General features: G+C 36.1%; 4 protein-coding genes across 4 annotated transcripts; all 4 read left to right on the forward strand.

Moving 5' to 3' along the window:
* Nucleotides 1-1,126: 1,126 nt before the first annotated feature.
* On the forward strand, nt 1,127-1,732 carry LOC113710982 (uncharacterized). Its single transcript, XM_072067179.1, has one exon. The coding sequence runs from the start codon at nt 1,127-1,129 to the stop codon at nt 1,730-1,732; it is 606 nt and encodes a 201-aa protein (XP_071923280.1).
* Nucleotides 1,733-3,069: 1,337 nt separating this feature from the next.
* On the forward strand, nt 3,070-10,250 carry LOC113711089 (uncharacterized). Its single transcript, XM_027234237.2, has 6 exons — nt 3,070-5,675; nt 7,251-7,361; nt 7,871-8,062; nt 8,161-8,231; nt 8,887-9,073; nt 9,818-10,250. The coding sequence occupies exon 1, from the start codon at nt 3,235-3,237 to the stop codon at nt 5,560-5,562; it is 2,328 nt and encodes a 775-aa protein (XP_027090038.1). The 5' UTR covers nt 3,070-3,234; the 3' UTR covers nt 5,563-5,675; nt 7,251-7,361; nt 7,871-8,062; nt 8,161-8,231; nt 8,887-9,073; nt 9,818-10,250.
* A 2,868-nt stretch (nt 10,251-13,118) lies between these two features.
* LOC113712249 (uncharacterized) lies at nt 13,119-20,949 on the forward strand. Its single transcript, XM_027235576.2, has 7 exons — nt 13,119-15,069; nt 15,574-15,629; nt 17,151-17,423; nt 17,511-17,747; nt 18,026-18,145; nt 18,486-18,614; nt 20,751-20,949. The coding sequence occupies exons 1-7, from the start codon at nt 13,353-13,355 to the stop codon at nt 20,769-20,771; spliced, it is 2,553 nt and encodes an 850-aa protein (XP_027091377.1). The 5' UTR covers nt 13,119-13,352; the 3' UTR covers nt 20,772-20,949.
* Nucleotides 20,950-22,550: 1,601 nt separating this feature from the next.
* On the forward strand, nt 22,551-26,455 carry LOC113712252 (glutamate-1-semialdehyde 2,1-aminomutase, chloroplastic). The gene is made up of 3 exons (XM_027235581.2): nt 22,551-22,906; nt 24,465-24,638; nt 25,168-26,455. Exons 1-3 carry the CDS (start codon nt 22,709-22,711, stop codon nt 26,227-26,229), a joined length of 1,434 nt encoding a protein of 477 aa, XP_027091382.1. The 5' UTR covers nt 22,551-22,708; the 3' UTR covers nt 26,230-26,455.
* The last annotated feature ends 519 nt before the right edge of the window (nt 26,456-26,974 follow it).

Raw genomic sequence — 26,974 nt, forward strand, 5'->3', positions numbered from 1 at the left:
AACAACATTTTATTATTATCATTTCATTAAATTTGCACTAATGATAGAAAGTACATGAATCATACACAGATATAAATAGATTTGGAAAACAAATATTTGATACTACAGATTTAAAAAATTAATAGAATATTATATTGAAGTTCCAAAAAAACAATCAAAAGATAAAATACTTTTTTCTATTGCTAGATGCATTGTGAGGAAGAATGGTCAATCATAACTCAACTAAAAGTTTAAGAAAATTTAATGAGCTCATAAATCTTTCTCCTTCTAAAAAGAAAATATTTGCTAGAGTTGATCAAAAGTTCAATCATAACTTGATTATAAATTCCAAAAACAAAAAAAAAAAGCCAAAGGGGAGGAGGGGTGGAGAACCTACCAATTATAATATTCTCTTCTGCACATTTTTTTTTTACTTTTTTTCTTTTTCAGGAATCTACTGATTCAAGTCTATGTCCAACCCAGAAGTCAAGTCTTCCTCTCTGAATTGCAAAATTAGGAAATTGATTTTTTGGAAGTGGGAAGCATCTTGGTTGTTGCCTTTTTCTTGACTTGGAAAAAAAAATGCAACGCCTAATTTTGACAGGTCAAAGTCTCCCGGCCCCAACTCATAAGGCATCATCTATATGCTACCAATTCTGTTTCTGAGCCCCAACAACATCAATCTCATCTTCTCCGTTGCCTCATCTCCATTCTCTCTCTTTTCTAGTATAGGACAGAAAAAAAAAATAATTTCATGGACAAAGAACAAGAAGAAATTCAATTTCTTGGATTCTTTGGCATAATCAAAGAATCCATCAATATTGTCCCTGCATGGAGAAAAATATTCAGCCAAATTTCATTGGCTTTGATCTTTCCTCTTTCCTTCATCTATCTAGCTCATATACAAATTTCTCAATCTCTCTTCACGAATATTGTTCGTGATGAATCTATTCTAGACAGAATTCCAAGGGGAACTCCAACCTACGATAAAATTTCAGACATCCTTTCGTCCGAATGGACAGTATTTATGCTCTTCAAAATAGGTTATTTCATCTTTTTCCTCGTATTAGCCCTTCTTTCAACATCAGCTGTTGTTTATACGATTGCATGTATATATACAGCAAAAGATATAGCCTTCAAGAAGATCATGAGCGTCGTCCCAAAGGTTTGGAAGAGGCTAATAGTCACATTCCTATGGAACTTTGTCATTATTTTTGGCTACAATATTGTTGCAATACTTGTTTTCTTTGTCTTCATGACCCTAATACCACCTGGGGTGTTTTCAGGAGCAGTTCTTTTCATCCTTTTTATGGTATATCTGGTAGGATTTGTGTATATTAGTGTTATTTGGCATCTGGCTAGTGTGGTTTCTGTTTTAGAAGAAAGTTATGGCTTGAATGCCATGATCAAGAGCCAAGACCTCATCAAAGGCAAAGCTGGAATTTCAATGGTGATTTTTGTCATCTACAACTTTTGCTTCTTTGGTATTCAGTTGGGGTTTGAATGGTTTGTTGTTCTTGGAAATGGGGGTGGCCTTGTCTTGAGAATTGGCTATGGAATGCTCTGCCTTGCATTGCTGTCCATGCTGATCCTCTTTGGGCTCATTGTTCAGACAATCATCTATTTCATCTGCAAATCTTACCATCATGAGAACATTGACAAGTCCTCATTGGCAGATCATCTTGAAGTTTACCTTGGGGAGTATGTACCATTGAAGTCAAAGGATGTACAATTGGAGCATTTTGATGTTTGATTTTTCCTTTTAGATCCAAATGTTATGTTTGATGATCACATAAACTTTCTATACATAGTGCTCCCTTTACGGAGGAGATCACATCACATCAGTGTATTTTGTATCCATTCACTTTCCATATGGAATTTGACAGAGAATACATCCCTTCTGGGTTTTGTCTTAGTATTGGACCATTATTTCTTTCTATATTGTTCTTTTCATGTATTGCCACAATTTATTTTATAGTACAAATATATTTTGTGCATCAGCTGCAAATTTTAGTGGACAAATGAAGATGAGATCTGAAGGTGTGCAAAATGTCTAAAGAAAGGTCAAGAGTCACTGATATAACCTCTAAATTTCAACAATAGATCCAATAAAAATGTGTAGTAAGACAACTTCATGTAATAAGTTGATAGAAGAGAAATAGTACGTTTTTAGAATGTAAAGTATATATAAATCTGATTTAAATTCAAATGAATTTTTTTTTGGATAAGATTTTAAGAAGATCACAATAGTGAGAGTAATACAATTAACGAACAACTAAACTACGAACGTTGGGAATTTCTACAATTACAACTCAGTAGCACTACAACAAATCCCACAAAGAGTCGGAAAAGAAACTTACGTAGTGAGATCTAAACCTAGAACCAAATAAGACAGTTAAGGTCCCGGATGGTCTCAGGGTAGCCTAGTTAGGTCCCGAAATCGTGTGTTCGAATCACTTCTCTATCGCTTGTATGTCCTTGGGGGGCGGGGTGCACAGACGCAGGGAGATTAGTTTGGCAAAAGTTAGGATACTCTCTGTGTTGAAAAAAAAAAGACAGTTAAGGATATAAAATCAGAACATAACTTAATATTGGCTCATACATAAAATGGACATTAATGCAAGAAAAATGGTTTTCATGGAGCAACTTTTCCAAGGCCAATTATTGGTTTTTTGAAGAAACAATTTTCGTCGAGCAATATTTCCAATGCCAATAATTGGTTATGCATTCCTTCTTAATTACTTTCAAAATTATACTTTTACACATTAAATTAGAAAATTGGAGGACATTACATAATTGTTACTTATTCCATGTGTCAGTTCTATCATTGCTACCCTAATAATTTCATTCCATAACATCATATGACAATTCAATATACAAACTAATTATATATATATGTATACTTCTAGGACAGAAAGAGGGAAAAAAGCTAAAACTTTGGAAGCTACTTAACCTAACTGGAGAAAACTTGATTAGGCCCAATAAGCACAACGCGATAACCCATATTTTTATGGAAATGGATTTGGCCCAATGAAAATTTGGGCCGCATTTTACACCCAATTTCTTGATTTCCTTGTGCCGACCATTTTCTTCAACAATTTTCTTGATTTCTTCCATCAAAAAGCAGTGCATCATAAACCCTAAAAACCCTCCCTTTCTCCATCATTATTCAAAATTCTGATTTTGCGTTTTGAAGGGAAGAAAGAAAACGTATGCAGAAATGAAAGCTGCTGGTTTAATATCTCAACGGAAGCAATGACTGAAGATGTTTTGATTTGCTTTATTGGTGTAGCCATGTTAATTATTGTCCGCAGCCTTTTGGGCAGCATCAAATTCATCAGAAAAGCTCATTCTTACCCAGTAAGATTGCACTCTGCCCCGCATTTGATTCCTTCATCTTGTGCTTTTTCACGGGAATTCATGATGTTGGTCACCAGTTTTTATTGCTTTTTTCAAAGCCCATATTCCTCAGAAGCTGCTGGTTCTAGTGGTAGATTAAATGATAAAGGATTTGACAAGGAAATGATAAGGAAAATTGTGAATGAAGGTAGATGGGATGATTTTAGGATATTGGAATTGCTTAAATCTGCTTTAGCTCCCATTTGGGTTTCCAGAATCTTGGTTGAGTTGAAGCAAGAACCTACATTGGCTCTGAAGTTGTTCCACTGGGCAAAAACCCAGGATAAATTTTGTCATACTACAGAAAATTATTGTATAATTGCCCACATTTTGTTCTGTTCTAAGTTTTATTCTGAAGCCAATTATGTTCTTAAAGAATTGGTTAGTTTAAATAATGGCAACAAGGTGTCCCCTTGTTGCAGTATAGTTGATGTTTTGTGGGCGACAAGGAATATTTGCTTTCCAGGTTATGGAGTTTTTGACGCATTGTTTAGTGTTTTTGTTGAGTTAGGCTTGCTTGAGGAAGCAAGCGAATGCTTTTTGAGGATGAGAGGGTATAGAGTTCTTCCAAAGCTACGGTCTTGTAATCATCTTTTGCATAGGCTTTCTAAGAAGGATGATGCAATCATGGCAAATAAGTTTTTTGGAGATGTAATTGACGCTGGGATTGTTTTGTCGGTATATACGTACAATATTATGATTGATATTTTCTGTAAAGAAGGGGACTTGGAATCAGCACAAAGGTTGTTTGCACGGATGAAACAGATGGGTGTTAGTCCAGATACTATTACTTACAATACTCTTTTAGATGGATATGGAAAATTTGGCCATTTGGAGGATGTGTTTGGTTTATATGAAGAAATGAAAGATGCTGGGTGTCCCCCTGATGTGATTACATATAATACATTGATTAATTGTTCTTGTAAATCAGAGAAAATGCCAAAAGCATTTGATTTTCTCCGTCAGATGAAGGACAGTGGTTTAAAACCTGATACGGTAACTTATAGCACATTTGTTGATGCTTTTTGCAAAGAAGGACTATTGCAACAGGCTCTCAAGTTTTATCTGGACATGTGGAGAGTTGGTCTTACTCCTAATGAATTTACATATACTTCTTTAATTGATGCAAATTGTAAAGCAGGTAAATTGGATGATGCTTTAAAACTACTCAAAGAGATGTTGGAAATGGGATGCAAGTTGAACATTGTTACTTACACCGTATTGGTAGACGGCCTTTGTGAAGAAGGGAAGATGAAGGAAGCAGAGGAAGTTTTCATTGCAATGGAGAAAGATGGGATAATCCCAAATGAGAAGATATATACAGCTCTTATTCATGGGTATATAAAAGCTAACAGGATAGAACATGCTATGGAAGTTCTGAATCAAATGAAAGAAAACCAAATTGAACATGACTTATTCCTCTATGCAACTATTGTCTGGGGTGTATGCAGTCAAGGGAATTTGGATGAAGCCAAGCGTCTACTTAATGAAATGAAGGGCCATGGTGTCAAAGTGAATCATGTGATATACACTACACTTGTTGATGCATATTTTAAGGCAGGAAAGTCTGCTGAGGCATGCAGTTTACTTGATAAAATGAAGGGAAAAGGAATTTCCCCAACAATTGTGACCTACAGTGTGTTAATTGATGGTTATTGCAGATTGGGATCTATACAAGAGGCAGTTGATTGTTTTAGTAGAATGCAGCAGATTGGTTTGCAACCTAATGTTGTAGTTTACACAGCACTTATTGATGGCCTGTGCAAAAGTAAACGTATTGAGGATGCTAAAAGTTTGTTTGATGAAATGATTGACAAGGGTATATTTCCAGATAAAATTGCTTATACGGCTTTGATGGATGGAAATTTGAAAAGTGGAAAGGTTGAGGATGCCTTGGAATTGCGGAACAGAATGGTTGAAACTGGCTTGAAGCTTGATCTTCATGCCTACACTACTTTGATATCAGGACTCTCAAGATGTGGTGACATACAACGAGCAAGGAATTTGTTTGACGAGATGATTGAAAATGGTGTCCTTCCTGACGTGATCATATATGGTTGCCTTATCAGGAAATATCACGAGCTTGGTGACGTTAATGAAGCTCTTTTCTTGCAGAATGAGATGACTAGAAGAGGTCTTTTCCCAGTCAGAGGTCAATATGCTGTTCAAAATGTACAAACCTGAAAAACCAGAAGGCGCTTGTTGATGAAAAAAGTTAAACCATCTCACCTGGTGAAAGAGTAAAGCAATAAGATTATCTCGTTTCGTCGTCAACCTTTTTCATCTTCCAAAATGAGGTGAGTAATTGCTGTTAGTTTTTTCCTCTGAACTCTCTTACTACCTCAAATTAATAGGTAAATGTTCCCATGTTTAAGATTGTTAAGGAAAGTTTGTATAGTAATGGCTATGGAGTTAGCTACAATTTTCACTGTATCAGTGCATTTATACATCATGCTCTTTTTGCTTTTCTTTTTTTTTTCTTTTTTTTTTTTCTCTTTTTTCCTTTTTAAACATGTACAGGACTCTACTCTTAATGGAATTAATTAACATAAAATGCACTTCTGGAGTTTGAGTTTCATGAGGGGTGAAAGTAAAGCAACTGAATTTGCACTTGGATGTTCATTTATCAGGAAATGTTTTACAACTTAAGCCTGACTATTTTTGTAAATGTAGCATGAAGAGTATGAAATACCTACTGCATAAAAGGTGCATAGGTTCGCATTTTGTATTGGAAGAGCAGTTACTGGTTTGCCTGAAGGAAAAGTGGCATATGCCCATGAGAGAGAAGTGCAGAAAATAAGACTAGTTAAGCCACTTAGTGTTAGCCCCATAGCACTTGGATTGAAGGAATGGGAGGGAAAGGAAAGGAAAGGAATTGGAGTGATTTGGTTTTTGTTGTTTGGATTGATTTTTGAAGAGGGAAAGGAAAGGATAGGGAGGGAAAGGGTCTAGTTGTTTTGTTGAGTTATGGTTTTTGCCCAAAAGTAGGTGGAAATGGAGGGAAATGAAACCAAATTAATTGAAATAATTAATTTTTTTTAATAGATCATTTTCTCTATCTTTTCCAGTAAATTAACACTTGATATTTTCCTTTCCTTTGTTTTCCTTCTTCAATCCAAACAAAAATTCAGTATTCCCTTTCCCTTCCATACTTGATCCAAACAAGATGGATGAATGCCACTTTCCTCTACTCTCCTTTCCTTTCCTTTCCATTGGTGTCCTTTCCCTTCCTTTCCTTCAATCCAAATGGTGCCATGATCTCCAAAGGGGAGAGAAACAAGAAAAATGGAACCCACTTTCAAAAATTCCATGTGTGACATTGCTTATGGAGATAATTTAATATTGTTTTCTGACTGCTTTATAAAGTAGGGTGTCCTGCAAAAAGATCCAGTTTTGGCGCACTAAGTTTCCAAGATTCTCACATGTTTTATATTGGTCATTTTCAATGGTTACCCTAGCCTATTTGAGAGCAAAGACTATTAGTAGTTCCTGATTCCATACGATCTTAAATGTGCCCAGAATGTATTTGTTTAGCTCCACTTGCACCTCTCACTCTCTTGTGCGCGCGCACATGCTTACAATTGGTTGTACTAACCTATTTTCTTTTGTTTTTGTGGGTCTTATACTTTTCTTTGTGAACTTCTTTTCTTGGTGTTTGTTTTCTTTTCTCCTTTTTGGGTCTTGTCCTTGTCTGTACTGTTCTGGATAAGGATTTTTTTAAGGTCTCTCTCTAGCTCTTTATCAACATGTCTTCTATTAAAAAAAATAAAATGGATTAACGTAGAGAAGTTATAGATATTATTGTTTTGTTTCTGAATAAGTTACCACTGCTCGATATGTTCTCTTACAATAATGCTACTTTGGAAACGCAGGTGATAAAATACCAAAAGCTGGGGATATGATTCAATATTCAAAATATGGACACTGTATTCTTTGCAGCAAATAAAAACCCAAAGAAGCAACTATTCCAATTTTTATACCATGTGAGTTGATTATTTGATCATATGTTGGTTAGCATTTTCTTTGAATTTGTGGTAGGATTCTTGTTTAGCAACATATTGCCAAGCAACTAACTATCCCCTTGATTTTTTATGATGTTCTCCTTTAGTTTCTAGTTGTGTGTCAAGCTTATCTATGTTTTCCTCCTACTATGAGCCTAAACAATTTGGAATTTATCGTAGATGGCAGTAATATTTTAGGTTTTAAAAATTCCAGTTGATTGAAATCTAGTTTCATCATATTTGATCAGAAGTTAATGTTCCATTTATATTTTATTCTATTCTGCTTACTTCTTTAGATATTTATCATCGTGACTAAAGTTCTTTTGGACATATTGGCTTCTATTTTCATCTACCAAAAATATTTTCTTACTCAAGGTTTGGTGGGTTCTGGAAGAATTACTATCATTGAGATGCTATCCTTCGATGGATTCATAATCTGAACGAGTCAGTTACTGAATATTGAATAAATTGTTTCTGCTGTAATTTTGTAGAGAGTAGCAAAAGTAGATTTGGGGGTATCTTCTGTGGTTAGTCAATGAAGATGCTGCAGAGTTGGATCTGAAAGTGAAAAGGTTGAGATTGGCTTGGAGAACTTTCTTATCAAGTTAATTAAATCTGCAACTAAATTACGCAATTAGAAGAATTCTCCTGATAAAAGGTGGATGCTTTCATTAACCAATAAGGTAAATCTTTTTCCTCACTGAATGTCTTGTCTATCAACTCATCAAAGGTATAATTTTTATTTTGAAAGTGTAACTACCCCTTGTTAACTTTCAAACAGTGTGAATCTGAAGAAAGCCACGATGTATGCAGTCAATGTATCAAATTCTTGTGGAGTGTACTATAAAGCAGGTGAACCCCTCACTTCCTATATGAGGAGAACAGATTGTCTTTCCCTCTCTCTGTCTCTCCCTCCCTCATTTTTTTCAAAGAAGAGTACAAGCACACAAACAGAGCTAGATATGCAGGCTTTTCACAAAGAAAATGAAGAAGATCCTGTTTGAGCTATTTCATCACACTAAAGACTCTTTCTGTTATCTAAGTTATGATTCTTAAGAATGAGAAGCAGGAGAGAGTGTTTAACTCTCTCTCTCGCTCTCTTCCTTCCCCACCTCTCTTTTCCTTTACAATTGGTAAGATGTTGAAAAGTAGATGGTTCCATGTTAACATTTTCTGGTGCACCTTCACATTATGTAACTTCTGAATGCATATTCATAGTCAATCAGATCCATTGTTCTTTTCACGTGCCATTCCTCTCTTGCTTTTAGCATGAAAGAAGTATTTGTATCAGTTGTATTTATTAGTGCAAATATGGCTTATAAGTAAAAAGGTATGTGCACGTAGCTCAGAATTGTTTATAATGACGCCTGAATAATGAATTAACAAGCGAATTGGCTTTTGCTGTTTGCAATATGGAATATGTGTATTGTTGGAGTCATACATTTAGTTGCAAAGGTTCAGTTCCTAGTGCTGGCTACCCTTCTAAGGTTGAAGATTTTTTGTGTAGGTTTCAGCTTGTAATGTGATGATTTGGAAGCACCAGCTTGATGACTGGAGGTATTCGATGACAGTGAGAACATTTTCAGCTGCTATTTTGAGTGTATACATCTGATACCCCACTGGGCAGAGGTGCTGTTGTTATTGGGTGCTTCCAGTAAGCAGTACAGAGATGAGTAGTAATGTGATTTTGAGAGGTAATAGTCTTGTTTGCGACTTTGTATATTTTCTTCTACTTATTTTGTTAGATGATAAAGATGGTGTATTCGAGATTGGTGTGCTGCTATTTACATTAGTAATTGGCATAGTGTATGGTATTCCTTTCTACTTTCATCTTATCTAATTCTGATAGTGTCCAGATCAATAATGTACTTGGATTTTGTTTATTTAATTCATGCTGTATCACTACATTTCGATAAAGTAGTTAAATATTGATGCAGCATGGGTTGAAAGAAGTGAGGTAAATAGTGAGGTGCAGTAGGTAGTCTTAATAATAATGTAGGTGAAAAAATTCTTTTAATTCTTTATATCGGCTCATTAACTTTTAGAAGGTTTTGTGGATGACACGTTTCTACCATAAGCTGGTCTTCATGACTGACTAGTATGTGGTAGGCAAATTGCATTAGAATCTATGCCAGGGGACAGTGATCCAGTTTAGTAGTTTTTTGTGGAAGCGACTTTGGTACTGCAATAATGATGATGCCGTATAGGAGAGGCCTATGGGTGCAAATTGATACTTGGACTTTCATCCCAGGTTTGCTGATTTCCTTGTCAGATAGAGAGGAACCAGCTGCAATATCTATTTAATTTTCCTTGATCTAGTGTTTTAATTTGTTTCCTTTGGGCATTCGGAGAATTGGAGCAATGTGTTTTTCATGCTTAATATCTTTGCGGATTTAAAGTACAGTTGAGTGTACCAATTCATTTCTTTTGGCATGTAGGTTTTCCATCGTGTAAGATCCTGAAGACCATCCCTCGAAGCGAAAGAAGAAAACTTATGGACTTCTAATTCTCGGAGGTGCTTTCAGAACAACTGAGATGATAATGTTACAGAACTTTTTTCTCATTCTTTGCTCAGATTAACCTTCGCTTGTAAACAACCAAAAATTAAAAAAAGACCTGCACCTGTAACTTAGCCAAATAGATAGTTGGCTAAGGTCATAACAACTTGCAGATTTGCAGCAGACTTGATGAACTGCAAATTCTTCTGCATTACATATCCAGAAAACCTTTACGATATGTGATCATACCTGATTACACGTTTGTAACACACTTAAACTGCATTTTCTTCTGCAATTTCCAGTCATCAATGGCAAGGCATTACCATTAATAACAACATCCCACAATGGGAAGCAAAGCTTCCATTGGATACCATGCAGTAAGTAGCTAGCAACAAGAGCTAGTCTATTAACTTTATTGTTACTAATCCTATCTTCTATGCTTCTCGTGAACGTGCAACTTGCAAACATTTGCTTTAGATGATTCACGTCCTTTAGTATTTTAGCCAGCATTGCATCATTGATAGCGGGACTAGAGATTTTGTGCAGCAATTTTCTGTTGTCAATTAGGACTTGAATTTCAGTGCAGCCTTGCTCTCGTGCTTTTAACTAGAGCCAACCTGATCCCATTTGCTAATTCCTCAGGTGAAGCACCACAATCCTCTTGGCAGTGCCCATGCTTGATTGAGACTTGATCCTTCCAGTTACTACTCATGATGATGCCAATCCCAATCTTGCTGCTTGTTGGCCCCTTCTTAGCTCCTACCACATCCTTATGGATTATACTCCAGAATTTTTGGAAAAGTAAGGGTGCCATACCATCAAGCACGGGGCCTTGTTTGGATGTATTGAGAACAAAGCTTCCTTGATTTCTGCATTCATTTGGCAGGTTATGTGTTGTGGAATACCTTTGAGTACTACCTCCATATCCTTAGCAGGGTTAGCCATCTTGGCTGAGTCGTAACCGGAATGGGAATGGAGGGAATTGGTACAATATTGATTTCTGAATCGTCGATTATTCCATATCGAATGCGAATCGCTTTGACTCGGTCGATATTGACCAGCTAAGTTAAAACCGTGTAGTAGAATGTCACCCAAAATCTCGGAGTCGACTTGGAGTTGAATTGGCCAAATCATGAACAGAAAATAAAACACCTAATAATTCACCGCTTCTTTTTTAACTTTTACCCAAAATTTGAACCTCTAGTAATTGAAACCAAACAAAACATGAACAAAATTCAAAAGGCCACACAAAAGGCCTGCATCAAATCAATTATTGCCATACAACTACAAAGCCCTGCACCAACAAAAAAGGCTGTCATTCCCTTCATGATTTCTTCTTTTCTTTTTCAGCCACAATCGCAAGGGAAAGGGGAAAGGGGAAAGGGGAAGATAAGATGAGAAAGCAGAGCACAGAATCATTATTTGGAAAAATGTACCATCAATTTCTTCATCAGTTTGCAAGGGAACTTCTTCAAATTTGCAGAGAGGGAACATCAATTTCCAAAGAGCGAAGGAGAAAAAAAAAAGTGAAAGAGAAAGGGAAAAGAAATAACGAAAGGGACGGCTAAATCTGGAGTGAGAGGAACAACGCTAAAATTGGACAAGCTGGGCTTTTGTACTGGAGGTGACGGAAACAAATAAAAGAATAAATTAAAAGATCTTAAAATCCAAGTTTGGCCCAAGTAATTAAGAGATTGGACTCCTAATCTTAAACTCAAGTATCAGGCCAAAAGATTCGCATCTTCTTTCAAAATAGTTTCTCAATTTTAAATTTTTTTGAATTTAATATTCAGATGTGATCTTTAGATATTTGTAAATTTATGCAATGCATTTTGGCAATTTTTTTTATATATTATTAAGTATATGATTAATTGCATTAGTAGTCATTTATCTAAGTTTTAGTTGGAAAATATATATAGTCATTATTTGGATACATTTTAATGATCATAAATGTAATTTATTTATTCCATGTGTCTCAATTATGTAGCTTAAAATGATAAATTAATTAGAAAAAGGAAAAAAAAAAAAGAGAGAGTTTACTTACAAGTTCCGCTTCGTTAAACAAAAAAATTGAAGTAGGCAAATTGTGAAAGTATAAATTATCTTGTACAATTAAACTTGGTCGAAAAAAATTTAATATATTTAGATAATAAAAAATTAATTTTATTTTTATCTAAATAATGCATATTAAAATGTTTTGACATCACATCTATAATTATTTAACTAATATAGGGACAATGTAAAATAACTCCAAATCAAGGGTTCGGTTATTACCCTAGAGATGAGGAATTTAGATCAAATTCACCACCTTTGCCATATTTTAATCATGTTTCATCTAGTGCTTCATCAAATTTAAGAGATGAATAATACGGTTCATACATTTCTCCCTATTCAGATGAAGGAAATCAAGTGCAAATGCCATATTCTTACTATAATAGGTAGAGAGATGAGCATGATTTTGAACATGGTTGTTGTTTTACATAGTATTAATAGGTATGTAAAAAAGTAAAAATATATTTTTACTATATTTGATTAGAATTCAAGAGTTGCACATTAATCATTAATTTTAATATTTCAGTGATATTTATTTTTTTTATTTTAGAAAATTGAGATCAATCACCTGGGTACTACAGTTGATCAATGTAGGATGAAAATATTTGTTGAGAATATAGTGAAAATGCTTACTTCTTCGTGTCTTTGTATTTCATAATATTATTTGATAGGTATTTGTTTCTTTTATTGTATTAAACTAAACACCACTATTTCCTTTGTGTGGTAGGATTCGACTTGTATTATTTTAGACATGATGATTTTATTCTTATATTTAATTTTTGATCTCATATAACATAGGATTAGAAAGCACTTGATGCTAAAATCATTTATTGCTAATGCTACAGGTTTATGATAATGAAAGCATTATTTTATTTAAATAATTAGTAACTATATATGATAATGTAGGTATTTAGTAAATTTAATTTGATAATTGTGCCTCTTATGTCCTTTTCTATTTTTTGTAAATTTTTCAAAATTTTTACAAAATTTTATGTATTATAACGTGTATATCACCAAATATCCAATCGATATACCCCAACCGCGACAGCGAACCATGATCCTCATGTCCTTTAACTTTTGGCACTCCCCACATTGGCTTCCCAAATTATCTGCAGGCAGCAATTTACAATGCCGAAAACTTCCTTAGTCGCAATGGTTCCACGATACGTACAAGAAGCACAACTCTATGCCGGATCCCTCACCCCAGACAAAAAGGCACAACTCATAGCAACTGATGATCATGGACTGTATAACAAACGTTCTAATATGTGGGAAAATAAGTAAAATGATAACCCCAAATTTAAAGGAAAAATTAAAAAAAAAACAATTCTCCTGCTACTTCAGCAAATTACCACGTGGGTAATTGAACCTGCTCCAAAAGCTTCTCCAGTGCAGTTGCTCCCTTAGTCAACTGGCTACAGCCATGGAGGTTCCGGAGCTACCGGAGTGCCCGGTCTGCTTGAACCCCTACGACGCCGTTTCATCTGTCCCCCGAGTCCTCTCCTGCGGCCACTCGACCTGCGAAGTCTGTATTTCCCAGCTGCCCAACCCCTTCCCCAACACCATCCGGTGCCCCTCATGCACTCAGATTGTGAAATTACCAGGCCGCCCTTCCTCCCTCCCCAAGAACATAGACCTCCTCCGCCTCTCCTCCTCTCTCGTCCATCCCCACCACCCTCCGGACGACAGGCCCAAAAAGGTCACTCCACGGGAAGAATCGGCACCCCAACTTAATCCGTTCATGCCCACTTTATGGTCTCGTGAATTTTACTTGAATTGGAAGAATTGGGTTTTGCCGAACGACTGCGTTTTGGTTGAGAGAACGGATTCTCAGGAAGATGGGCTCTTTGGTTTATCTTATGGGAAAATTGTGAGAAATGTGGATAATTTTGATGTTAGGTGTATTTTGAGGGAGAATGAGAAAGTGGGTCTCGTTAAAGTTGGGGTTTTTAGGGATCAAAGTGAAAGACAAGATGGAAAAGAGGGGGTTTTATGTAGTAAGTTTAAGTACAGTTATGAAGCAAAGATCGTGAAAGTTTTGTTTTTGATGAAAGAAAATGAAAGAGATGAATTGGAAATGATTTTGAAAGAAAGTTTGAAGATTAAAAGAGTTGGAAAAATTTGTGGGTTTTGGTGTAATGAGGAAGACAATGGTGTTTTTATGGTGTTTGAGAGGTTTAGCAGGGGTTTAGCGAAGAGTACATGGGAATTGGAAGAGGGGTTTTTGGCGAAAATTGAAGAGGAGGGACATAAAGTGAGCAAGATGGGTGGTTTTGGGTTGATTGGAATGGAGATATGTGAAGTGGTTAATGATTTACATGTCGAAGGATTTGTCCTTGGATGTTTGAGCATCCATTGTTTTGGTTTGGATGAATTTGGTCGTGTTTTCATCGATTTTGGTGAGGTTTTGGGAGTAGGTAGGAGAGTATGTAGGGCGATCAGTGGAAATGAGGAGCTGGAAAATGAGTTGTTCAAGAAGTTTGCGTTTGTTAGTCCAGAGGTGGTAATTGAGTCGTTAAGGAATCAGGGTATTGAGTTAGGGGATGGGAGTTTGGAATATAAGGTTGGATTCGGATCGGATGTTTGGTCGTTAGCTTGTGTTCTTATCTGGCTTCTTGCTGGGAAGTCATTCTCTGAAGAGATGAATAATTACTGTAAGTGTCTTTTCAGTGCAGTGAATGATCAAAAGGGTTGTAATTATGTGGACTTGTATATGGGTTGGAAGGAGAAAATTGCTGGCTTGTTAGAAGATGGATTACGTTTGGGATTTGCTTCTCTGAAGGATATGCTGTGCAAGTGTTTGGAGTTCGATCCTGGAAGTCGACCAGTTTTAATTGAAGTATGGAAATGCATTAGGAAATTGACTATTCTACCTGAGCTTGATATATCACTCGAGCCAGAGATTGATGCGATCAGGAGGATCCCAAGTCATTGTATATTGTTCGGGAATCTCTGTGATTCATCAATGAAGAGTAAGAAAGGAAGATCTAGACATGTTGCAGGTGGCTCATTAAGAAGAGATGAAAATGAAGTGGAGGGGTTGACGGTTGATGGTGACGTTAATGGCCTCTCCAATGGTCATGCCCAATGCATTAACTTGAAGGGTCATCTCGATTGTATCTCAGGATTAGCTGTTGGAGGTATGACCTATACTAGGATGCTACTTTTTGACGCTTTGCAAATGGTTCATATCACTTAAAATAAATTATTCTATGTGATCTTGCTTTTTCATATGGGTTGTTTGATTTGTTTATTTTGAAGTTTTGACTGGAATTAACATACTGAGACAGAAAGGTAAATCCTGATTCGGTATGGTCATGATTCCCTGCAAGTGATGCAATTGTTGTTTCTGATTCTAGTTTTTGCTGTGATATCAAAATGGTTATTCTGGTTACTGCATAATATGCCATACAAGTGGAGTCCCTTATGAAGGGATAGCTAACTGAATCTTTTACATAATTCTTTCGGTAATATTTTCACGTTTGTTGTTGCCCACTATTTTGTTGTTCTTCATTTTTTAGTTTTTTAAATTGAAGGAAGTTGGAATTTGCATTGAGATGATTGTGTTTTGTGTCAGCATAATTTGTTCTTATTTCCTGTATGCTTTGAACTTCATTGCGCTAAACTCAAATTTTCCTTTTTAGGTGGTTTTCTCTTCAGCTCTGCGCATGACAAAATAGTCAATGTATGGTCTTTGCAGGTACACAGCTTACTGGGAACTTCTTTTTAGATTGCTTTTTTGGGCTTGCAGATATGACATTATCTGCTTATTGTTTGTTTCAGGAGCAATTACCTATAGGTACTGTAAGGCAAAACTAAAACTATTTGATTGTTGAAACTGTCTTTAAGTATGCTTTTTCCACCGCTAAGATATATGCACTATGATATCTTATACTTGTCCCTTGGAACGTTTTTCTGTAAGTGAAATATCTGCCTCATGATATGTTCCCATAGATGTTCTCGTTGGGATAAGTGTTTTGCAAAGTAATTGTGATTAGTTCCCTTTGAATGAACCATGGTGATAGTTGGCCGAATGCTTTGTTCTTGTAATGAATTCATAACTGGGATTAATGCTCTATCTTGATTGAATGAAGGTCTTGTTGATGATGAATCCATACTTTGATACCTCTTCAGCAGGCTGATTGTTGTGGAAGGGGTCTGTCTGCATTTAATGATAAAACTTGCTTCTGATTTTTGAATGTGATAGACTACTGTAAAGTTGTTTGGGAAGAGATATTATCTGGAAATAGGATCAATTTTCTGTTAATGACTAAATGATGGAACCTGTAATTATCTTCCTAGGGATAGGTGTTTGAAACATAAGGCAGAGAGTGAGTATCGTGGTAGTGGATGAAGATCTTGACCTTTAATCATTATAAGTGAAGGGGCTTTAGAATACATGGTCGAATGGTGTGCTAAGCTTTGTTACTCACATCTTTGCATTCTCTTTAGGAGCCATTGTTGGCCTGTTATAACAAAACTTTGTAATAAAATGTCTCTTTAAATCTATGAAGATAGAATTAGGTCAACAATTGACGCTAGCTAGAAAGTGCTTCAAAAGGCACTGGCTACCTTCTTACTGACAGCACAGCCATGTTCTGGCACTCAATTAGTAACGCTAATGAAATCAATTCCATAGCCTACTCCTTACTCTGCTTTGGGTTCAAACTCTATCATACATTTGTGCTTTCAAGCCTTTATGCTGTTCTAACCCAAGATATGTACGAAAACCCTATTATCAGTTTTCTTCCAATTCACATAGCTAAGGCTCTCATTTTGAATGAGATTTGTTTGGCGTAATCATTCATTCCTGCATGGATTTACTGTGTATTTTACTACAAATAACAAATTTCATATTAGCTGCGGTATGAATGCTGGGAATTATGATCAATGATTCCTTTATCAAACGATATATTTTGAATTGTAGAAAATAATTAAATGGCATAACATGGTTTAGATTCCTAAAGATTATGAGGGGACCACACAAAATCTTTCCCAACAAATTAGGTATTTTTATGTGGAGATCATCTATGAGATTTTGAAAAATATTTGGAACTAATGAATTATGGTGTACGTATAAATGCAAATTAGAGGCATGCAATATTGGCTGAGGCTTCAACATATAGTGTTCTTTCCTTTTAAAATTTGCTATGATGCATCATGATTTCTTCTAAACTTGGATGCATAGATTGAGCTTCTTTGCAATGCTTTATTTTTGCAGGATTTTTCTCATGTCCATTCATTTAGAAGCCATGAACATAGAGTTACAGCAGTGGTTTTTGTGGATGAAGGAGAACCGTTGTGCATAAGTGCTGATAATGGAGGTGTTATATGCATCTGGAGTGCCAAATTTCCCCTGGATACAGCACCAATAAGGAAATTGTTTGAGGAGAAAGATTGGCGCTTCAGTGGTATTCAGGCCCTAGCTGTTTCTGGTAATGGATGTCTGTATACTGGCAGTGGCAGCAGGTCAATAAAAGCTTGGTCATTGCAGGCAATGCCTTATATATTATTGCTCTTTTTTTTCCCCAAGTTATCCTGCAGAAACTATATTTATTTGACATCATCTAATTTTCTTCAGGATTACTCTTTGATGTGCACCATGACTGGTCATAAATCAATAGTCTCCTCCTTGGCAGTTTCCAATGGGATTCTGTACAGTGGAAGTTGGGACGGAACTGTTCGATTATGGTCTTTAAATGACCACACTCCTTTGGCTGTACTAGAGGATGAAAGACCTAATGCTCTGAGTCCTGTTCGATGTCTTGTTGTGGATGGGAATTTGCTTCTTGTGGCTCAGGAGAATGGCTATGTCATGGTAGTGTATAATTTCTACAAGGACTATTGCTTTGTATCATTCGAACTGGAAATCAGCATCAAATCTTTCATGTTAAATGTGGAAATCAGCATTACATTTTTCGTTTGCTATAAGTAAAAACATTTGTCATTCTTAGAATTCTGTTTAGTAGCAGTTCTTAGATTATTTGTTTGCATATATTGTTAGCAGCATTACATTATCTGAAGTATTTTGTTGCTTCAGAAAATGTTACACAAAGGCCATTTTGTTTTCTCTGATAGTATTTTTTGTTGATGCAGATGTGGTACAATGATGTGCTTGTGAAGTCCTCTCAAGTTCAAAATGGTGTTTTATTCTCCATTAACAAGAGTGGAAAGTGGCTTTTCACCGGGGGTTGGGACAAGACTGTCAGTGTGTTAGTACGTATTAAAAAATTGTATTTATCCATCCAAATCAGTTTTGTCGAGCTTGGGCTCAACTCCAGATATTGGATTCTGAATCTATTTTCAATGCAAGTTTAGTTTTAAAAAACTATTGGCCATCAAGACTTTGATCATTTCTTGAACTTTTATGAACTCATGCTATTAGTTGGCTTCTAATTGGTAGCATGAAGAATGATGAGAGGAATATAGCATTTTATTTCAAGTTTCTTCTTCTTCTTTTTTTTTTTTTTTAAGAGGCACACCTTTTCTTTTCCATTTATGTTTTTAGGCGTTTTGGTCCCTTATTGGATTTGCAACTAATATAATTAATTTGTAGGAGCTTTCTGGAGATGGTACCCAAACAGAAGCCACCCTGACTGGATCGGTTTCTGTTGATTCTATTGTAACTGCTTTAGTTTACTGGGAAGGAAAGCTGTTTGTGGGACAGGCTAATGGTGCTCTCAAGGTATGCTGTTAATTTGAATATCTTCTTTGGTTTCATGACTTGATTTCTGGTCAACATATATTCAAAGTTGAGGCCAGTGTTTATCTGAAAATGTTGCTAGAGTTTGTTAAGCCTTTTACTAGATGTTCCTAACCTTTGTTGTTCTCATTCATAATTAATGTTGCAAAGTATAAAGTCTATTGGAAGATAAGTGAAGAACGGGCAAAGAGATTATCTCTTGTTAAATATGATTTACAAAAACATTCTTCTTTTGATAACATCAAAATTGTCTTCTTCTATTACAAACATTTTGCAGTCTTCCATAATCTTGAGGAGAAATAGATCTAACCTTTGAAAAATGAAAAATGAATGTGGGTGCCTCATCAATATGATGTGTTGGTCAATAGTTTCCATTGGAAACTCTTTACCTGTAATCTTGGAGCAGTTGTGGTTTCTGTGTTTTTGTCAAATAAGTCTCTTAACAGTGGTATGTGGTATCGTTCAAGGAAATATTTTGCTTATAGTTCTAGTACAAGGAGGAAAGGAAAAGTTCAACTGGGCCTCTTGTTTCATCTCATGCAAAAAAACCACATCATTAGATACCATAAAGCTCCCCGATATACAGTGGAAACCTTTGAAAGTGCTCCCTTCCATCTGATTTAAGGGAATGGATTTTTACAAAATTTAGTTACAGCATCCAGCTCTTTTCACTGTCATTTCCGCGCTATTCTTCTGTCAGTAAAAACACTGGAAGTCATGCCTCATATTCTGCTGGTGCATTTGACTCATCAATCTCACCCCAGTGGAGAGATTTGAGTTGTTTTCGATAATTTATGGTCGAATATAATCTTGATTATACAAGTTTGTTTTTACTGAATAGCAGCAAGCAGGAGCCTGCACAGAACTGGTATCTCTAGAAAATTGCATATTTATATAATCCATACGATTTTACAAGGTACATATGTTCTCTAGACTAACAAAATAGACAAAAGAAAAATGTATTAACTCCCTTATTTCATCTATCATGACCTGGGTGCACAGTTAAAGGTTATATAACTTGATGTTAATACTAGCACCAGGTAAATTTGGTATGTGCTGTCTTTACAACTTTCAGCCACATTTAAAGGGCCATACAGCTAACAAGTAGCACAGAGAAGACCTTTTGAAATTGTGTCTTTGATGTTGGAGCATTGAAGGTGCATAATCCTCCTGTATTAGCATGCATAATGTATTCAGCCTCATTTAGACTGTTGTAATCATCATTTCAATCTCTATCTCTCTCCACCCCCCTCACCCCAATGTGACTTTGGTTCATACATGCAGTAGTGTTCTTGCTCATTTTGTTGTTGAGCATTGATGAACGCATGCAAGAAACTGATTTAAGTAGATTACTTGTCTGGGATAGCAAGTTACTGAGTCAGGATTTTGATCAGTGCAAGATAGCTTAGATAATGTAGCATGCTGGACAATTCTTGGTAGCACTTATTATCACATGTAGATCATCTTAACCAAGTATCCAACTTCACCAGATTCGTATTGTACAAAGTAATCAATCTGACTCCTTTAAATTTGTAGCCTCTGCGAAAAAGTCAGCTGCTTCAAACATCCATTTAGACTCGATTCCTGTAGAGAGGGTCAATGTCAGAAGGAGCCATTCCTATAATGCAAGTGACCATTGACAGCTATAAGGACTTGACCTTGTTGATATACTTTCGTCCCATTTGATGTTTGGGGTTTTTCTACTCACAAAGTTGATAATTGACATCAAATTAGACTGCAGAATCCAATTCATGCTTCAAGCTCTCTACTTCCCCGCCCTACCCAAAACCAAAACACCCTCCTAATTTATTCTCATTTTCCCCAAGTCAAAATTGGGTCTCGCTCATGACTTTTCTCATTTTCCCCTTCTCAAAGGTGGAGTATAGAGAAAATGTATAGAATCACATACCATCTGCAGTTGTATATCTTGTCAGCAAAAGAACTGGAATCGAAAATCAAGTTCAGTTCTCATTCAAAGCAGACTAAAGCCAAAATCAGTTGGCGTTACTTCTGAGCATTCAAACTTTGTACTGAACATTGTTGGAAATTTGAAGGTTCTTGTTAAATAATTTTTCAGCGACTACGCTTTTTCGGTAATTTGCATTTGGAATATTTCAGGTGTGCTACTCTGGGTTATGACGAGCTCATGCAGGACGTCTGCTGTATACCGATAGTACAGGATGCCTATACTGTTTTTGATAAACTTGATGCCTATACTTCATTATCTGATAACAATATGTAAATGAAAAATTCCAGGAAAAAACGGCATGAGATTGTATAACTTGATTCAATGCATATGAATAGATTTATCACGTAATCTCTGTATATATGTAGATAAATTTTTTATTCTGAAAGATGTATAATCATTCTCCAGTTGGTAATGATGACATGATTAGAGCAAAAGTGGTTAGCTTTGTGCAACTACAGATATTTGAATCTACAACTTCTGCATTTACATTAATTATCTTGTTCATGGACGCGAACCGTTCTGAACAGTGTAACATTTTTTGAACGTTTTATAACTCTATGTAAACCTCTTGTATATCCTTACAACAAGTAGAGGGGTGATATTTTGTTATTGTTCATGTAAGTCTCATGTGTAATAGTTACGTCTTTATTGTTTAGTTTTACAAATAGTTCATGTAGGGTTACACCTTATACAAGAAATATCACGTTACATTGTTCCGAACTGTTGTTATCTATAATCCCTTGTTCATTTGGGCCCCTAATGTGCCGTCAAAAATGAAAGTCTACATCATCTTCTTGGCAGAAGCTCAGTAGTCAATTATTCTGTGTGCATTGCCATAGAATTTACAGCCCTTGTACAATCCGACACAGCTACAGAAATTGTTGCAACCCCCCCCCCCCCCCCCCCCGGGGCCAAAACTAATGCTGCTCATCTCTAGTCATTACTTTAATTAAGCATTAGTTTGTCCAAGCCAAATTTGTCCAAATCTATATTCTACCTTTGATAAAAACATTTATGCTCCCTTTTCCTCTATTCCTAATTTTCATTTGATTAACATGTATGTTGGATATGCTTATGGAAATTTCTTTGTTATGTCTAGATGTATCCACAATTGGTTTAAACCGAATCTCACACAAAAATAAAAAATTGTTGTGATTAGGAAAACTAATTCCCTCATTTCCTTGGAGAATTTGCAAGTCTGAATTGTTTTGCAACTAGATCCTTTTAACCAAAATGAGGTTAAGGTCAGCAACTTTTTTCTCCAAAATTTTGTATTCAGGCCATCAGCTTTACTTTGAAGAGTTTCACACCTTTACTTGTATTGATACGCACTGCACGCTAGTAATTGCTTCACAAGGCATTGGTAATTTGTCAAAATTTATACCCAAACTAAAAATATTATGCTCCCTTTTATCCTAGTCTTAGAACGTGTTTGGATTATTATTTGAGTAAATTTTATATACATTGACATCGTATATATTACTATCATAGTTGAATGCATGATACATATACAAAATTTGAGTTTTAGATTTAAATTTGAATTATGTGTCATATATCAAATAGTAAAAATGTATACGCTGTCAGTGCATAGAATATTAAATTTTTTTCAAAAAATAAACTGTAGCGATTTAATATATGTGAAGTAAAAAGATTAATAAAAAACGCGTTCACAAAAAAAATATTAATTTTTTTTTTGGGTGAAAAATCTCAATCTAAACAAGGCATTAATTTTTCCACTGCAAAGAGTAAAAAGGTAGAAGCCTTGGAAAAAAGAAAAGAGCCGCCTACGACCCCTAAATAACGTTAGTCTTTTTTTTTTTGGGTAGGACTAAATATCGTTAGTCAAACAAAGGCAACATTAATAAACATCAAAATAAACAAATAAAAACCAATTCAGTAACAGGATTGCATATAGGATTGCCACTACAGCGAAACAAGAGGTCTTTCCCACTACAGCCAACAGGATTGCCTTTTCCCCCTATCTTCAATTCTCCATCAGCCAGGGCAGGACAGATTACATATAGCACAAGGATAAAGTTGCACAAACCCAGGTAGAATAGAAAACTAGTAGAGAAAAAAAGGAGGGGGGGAGCAGGCTGCAGAGAAGATGTCTGTTGTGATGGCTGGAGTTGGGGTGCAGCCCAGATGGGTGGGCATAGGGATGGCTTCACCTCTATCTACTTCTTCTTCTCCTGGTATTAATAGCAATGGAAAATTCAGAATTAAGATGGCTGTTACTCCAGTTGACGAGAAGAAAAAGGCTTACACTCTTCAGAAATCTGAAGAAGCCTTCGGCAAAGCCAAGGTAAGCATATATCATCTTCTTGCATACTGATAGTGCTTGATTGTTGGGATAAATAGGATGACTGAGTTTTTCTTGTCTATTTTCAGCTTTTTGTTTTATTGTTTGAGAATCTGGAGAAGGGTTTTGCATAGAAAGAGAAAAAGATTTGGGCTTTGATTGGTATCTGCAATGTGTGTTTGATATCTGAATGTCAGTGTGAATGTTAATGTTATGAGCCAAGGAAAATGTTGATTTTACTGCACTGGTTTATTAATATTTCTGCAAATGTGAACTATTTAATGTAAATATAATCAGATATGCGGTTGAATAAACATGATAATGGTTTGCAAGGCTGCTTTTTTCTTGGAAGGACAAGGAGACCACACTGTAGTTGATTATGAAGTGAAAAATGCAGCAATTAAGAGAAGGATGAAAAGAAGTTTTAGAGAAAGATGAAAGGATTACAGGGAATGCGCTGTTCGGTTTTTGGAGACATTAAGAAAAAGAAAACTAGTAATTTAGGTGATAATAAAGTCATTCTTTTGCTTCTTAGGAGCAAGAGGCTGGGGAAGAAAAGAGGAGGAGGGGAGGTTTAGAGGTTCTCTTGAATGAACAAACTGACTGGATAATGAAGAATGACCTGTGGTAACTGTGAGTTCCTGCAAATGAGTTTCCATTCCAGTCTTCTTCTAAGACAAGGAAATTTAAAACATCAAGTGCGCATTGCTGTAAACTTTAGAACCTATTAGACAATTTACTCTTCAGCCGTGAAATGATCAGGCTATTGACTGCGTATACACAAATTAAAGGGATATTAGTTCCTAGTTTCCTGCTGTTTTTCGAAACATACACTTGCTCATGAGTAAGGTTTACAGTTGATCTATTTATTTTTGTCATGCCCGTAACTGTTGTTGAGAGTGAAGTGTTCGTGTACTTAGAGTTGGGACAAATAGTCAATAGATTATTTGAAAGCTGTCCAAATACCTTCCACCACAACCAATTTACAGACCTTGAAAGTTAAGAGGAGGCTTGGAGTTGTTCTTGCATGCTCTTCACCTCACCTCATTCATAAGTGACACTATACTGCATATTGTAAATTACACCCTTTGGCTTGCTGCTTTTATAATGGCATGCACAGACTTTAGAATTCTGTTGTAAACATTAAGCTTTTGGCAGCTTTGGATGGATAGAGACATTGAGCATCAAAAGACTTTACATTGAGTGTGCAATTTCTCCCAAATTTTTATGTATATTGGATTTTCTTTGTATTCTTACAAATTTTTATCAAACATGATTTAGTTTTTTTACAGTGCTACTGGGCTTTCTTCACAAGAAAGCATAAGGCTGTTGATGTTATTATCTATTATAGTTCCTATTTTTATATTTAATTTCCATTTAACTCTAGTAAATCAAAACAATTATGGTGATAAATTATGAATGCAGCCTCTTGCTTGAATCATGTGGACTTCCTTTTGTCATAAGTACCCAGTTACACCTTGGTTTTCCTCTATGTTCGCTCTAAAAAGTATAATTTGTTTATAGTTTATTAATGATCTGATCGTGGTATTCATGTTCACAGGAACTAATGCCCGGAGGTGTAAATAGCCCTGTACGTGCTTTCAAATCCGTTGGTGGGCAACCTATTCTGTTTGATTCTGTTAAGGGCTCTCACATGTGGGACATTGATGGTAATGAATACATAGACTATGTTGGTTCATGGGGACCTGCTATCATTGGTCATGCTGATGACGAGGTTATTCCTTTACTAACTTACACTGATCTGAAAATCTCACTAGTTAAGTGTAACCTTGATAATCCGCCACACTTAACATAAGGTGTGTGCAGGCAAAACCCACTTATTTTCTGTTAGATTTCTTGCCCTTGGAATGATCTTTTTTTTTTTTTTCCTTTTTTCCTTTTTTTCATATATTGCATAAGAATTTGTCATCTGCAAGGCCATTAGTATGGTCTTTTCAACTTTTCTGGAAAAAGTTGTAGCCTTTCTTATAGACATTTGTTGCTTTTTGTTTTCCTTTCCAGTTTGGTTTATTACGATGTTTAATGTCGTGTTCTGAGTTAGGAATTCCTCGAGAGTTGTCTCGTCTGTCCACCAAGGGGGAAAACATTTGTTTGTCAATTAGGCTTTTGTTGGTTCCTTCGCATACTCATGTTTGGTTCACTGGTATACCTGCCATAATTAGCTAAAAGGAAGTAGAATACGGTATTGGAAATTTTGTATGATCTACAATTTAGTTGGTAATCTTCTAGATTCTTACTTGTAGGTATTGGCTGCCTTGGCTGAGACAATGAAGAAGGGAACCAGCTTTGGTGCACCATGTCTGCTAGAGAATGTTTTGGCAGAAATGGTCATTGCAGCAGTCCCAAGCATAGAAATGGTTCGTTTTGTCAATTCAGGCACTGAGGCATGTATGGGTGTGTTGCGATTGGCTCGAGCTTTCACTGGCAGGGAGAAAATCATTAAGTTTGAGGGTTGTTACCATGGCCACGCAGATCCATTCCTTGTCAAGGCAGGCAGTGGGGTTGCTACCCTGGGTCTCCCTGACTCTCCGGGTGTTCCAAAAGCAGCTACCTTCGAAACATTAACTTCCCCTTACAATGACATAGAGACTGTTGAAAACCTCTTTAAGACAAATGAAATTGCTGCTGTTATTCTTGAACCTGTTGTTGGAAATGCTGGGTTTATTCCACCGAAACCTGGTTTTCTTAATGCCTTGCGCCAGATCACTAAAGAAAACGGTGCTCTTCTCATCTTTGATGAAGTAATGACTGGTTTTCGTTTGTCATATGGAGGAGCACAGGAGTATTTTGGCATAACTCCTGATTTAACTACACTGGGGAAGGTCATTGGTGGTGGCCTGCCAGTCGGTGCCTATGGAGGAAGGCGGGAGATAATGGAGATGGTGGCACCCGCAGGACCAATGTACCAGGCTGGGACGCTAAGTGGAAACCCATTAGCAATGACTGCTGGGATTCACACTCTTAAGCGTTTGAAAGAACCAGGATCATATGATTACTTGAACAAGGTAACTGGTGAACTTATTCAAGGGATTGTGGATGCTGGAAAGAAGGCTGGTCATGCAATTTGTGGTGGCTATATAAGTGGGATGTTTGGCTTTTTCTTCACTGATGGCCCTGTTTATAACTTTGATGATGCAAAGAAGAGTGATACGTCAAAGTTTGCAAGATTTTATAGAGGAATGCTGGAAGAAGGTGTCTATTTTGCCCCCTCTCAGTTTGAGGCTGGATTCACCAGCTTAGCACATACTACAGAGGATATTCAGCAGACGATAGCAGCAGCTGAGAAGGTTTTCCAACGAATATAACCTTGTCGTGGTTGTTTGTTTACTCATTGCCTCTTTCTGAGGTTGGTCTTTTTGTAGGCGAGGGGCAACCATGTCCTTATCTTTTTTTCTTCAGGTAGAATCTTCATGTACTTTTGATTTATGTTTGTCATTTTTGTTTATTTGAGATGTGTATTTGTACCATTCCTTCTGCACCATGTTAACTACTAATGCTAGTCCATTGAGAAGCATGTTTTCATTCTTTTAACTGCTGATGATTTACACGTTTCTTGGGCTCTTTTACCTCTTGCAATATTGGCTATCAACAATAAGTAGACTCTTCATATAAAAAATCCTATACCAAGTAACACATGACAGAAACAAACCCAAAGGATGACCCACTTGTCTGATGCTAGAATTTTCATATTTGTGTCTAGTGCTTGCTTAGAGATGTTTGTGATTTACGGTGGATTTTTTTCATGTGAAAAATTCAATATTAAATAACATACGATAGGAACCAACCTAGAGTAAGAGCCACTCTCCTTATTTTAGAGATTCCTATAATTGTGTTTATCGTAATTTATGGCATTTTTTTTTTTGGATAAGTGGGCTCTTTTCAACTTTTTGTATGCAGACTCTTTGTATTTTAGTGTTACTAATAAACACTTTGGAAAAGAAACTACGTATATCTCCCAATAGATGCTCTAAATATTCTAAAATTTTTCAAATTTGTCTCACATAATTAACTATAAAAACTATTGATACAAGTGTCACATAATTTCTTCTT

This window comes from Coffea arabica, chromosome 10e (genome assembly GCF_036785885.1).
Source record: "Coffea arabica cultivar ET-39 chromosome 10e, Coffea Arabica ET-39 HiFi, whole genome shotgun sequence".
In the NCBI taxonomy this organism is placed as follows: domain Eukaryota; kingdom Viridiplantae; phylum Streptophyta; class Magnoliopsida; order Gentianales; family Rubiaceae; genus Coffea; species Coffea arabica.

Excerpts from the sequence above, each read along its gene's own strand:
- LOC113712252 (XM_027235581.2), top strand. The coding sequence starts at position 22,709 with ATGTCTGTTGTGATGGCTGGAGTTGGGGTGCAGCCCAGATGGGTGGGC. Across the intron at positions 22,907-24,464 it reads AAGCCTTCGGCAAAGCCAAG|GAACTAATGCCCGGAGGTGT; the intron begins GTAAGCATATAT and ends TCATGTTCACAG. Across the intron at positions 24,639-25,167 it reads TTGGTCATGCTGATGACGAG|GTATTGGCTGCCTTGGCTGA; the intron begins GTTATTCCTTTA and ends TCTTACTTGTAG.
- LOC113712249 (XM_027235576.2), top strand. The coding sequence starts at position 13,353 with ATGGAGGTTCCGGAGCTACCGGAGTGCCCGGTCTGCTTGAACCCCTAC. Across the intron at positions 15,070-15,573 it reads CTCAGGATTAGCTGTTGGAG|GTGGTTTTCTCTTCAGCTCT; the intron begins GTATGACCTATA and ends TTTCCTTTTTAG. Across the intron at positions 17,748-18,025 it reads AGGAGAATGGCTATGTCATG|ATGTGGTACAATGATGTGCT; the intron begins GTAGTGTATAAT and ends TTGTTGATGCAG.
- LOC113710982 (XM_072067179.1), top strand. The coding sequence starts at position 1,127 with ATGAGCGTCGTCCCAAAGGTTTGGAAGAGGCTAATAGTCACATTCCTA.
- LOC113711089 (XM_027234237.2), top strand. The coding sequence starts at position 3,235 with ATGACTGAAGATGTTTTGATTTGCTTTATTGGTGTAGCCATGTTAATT.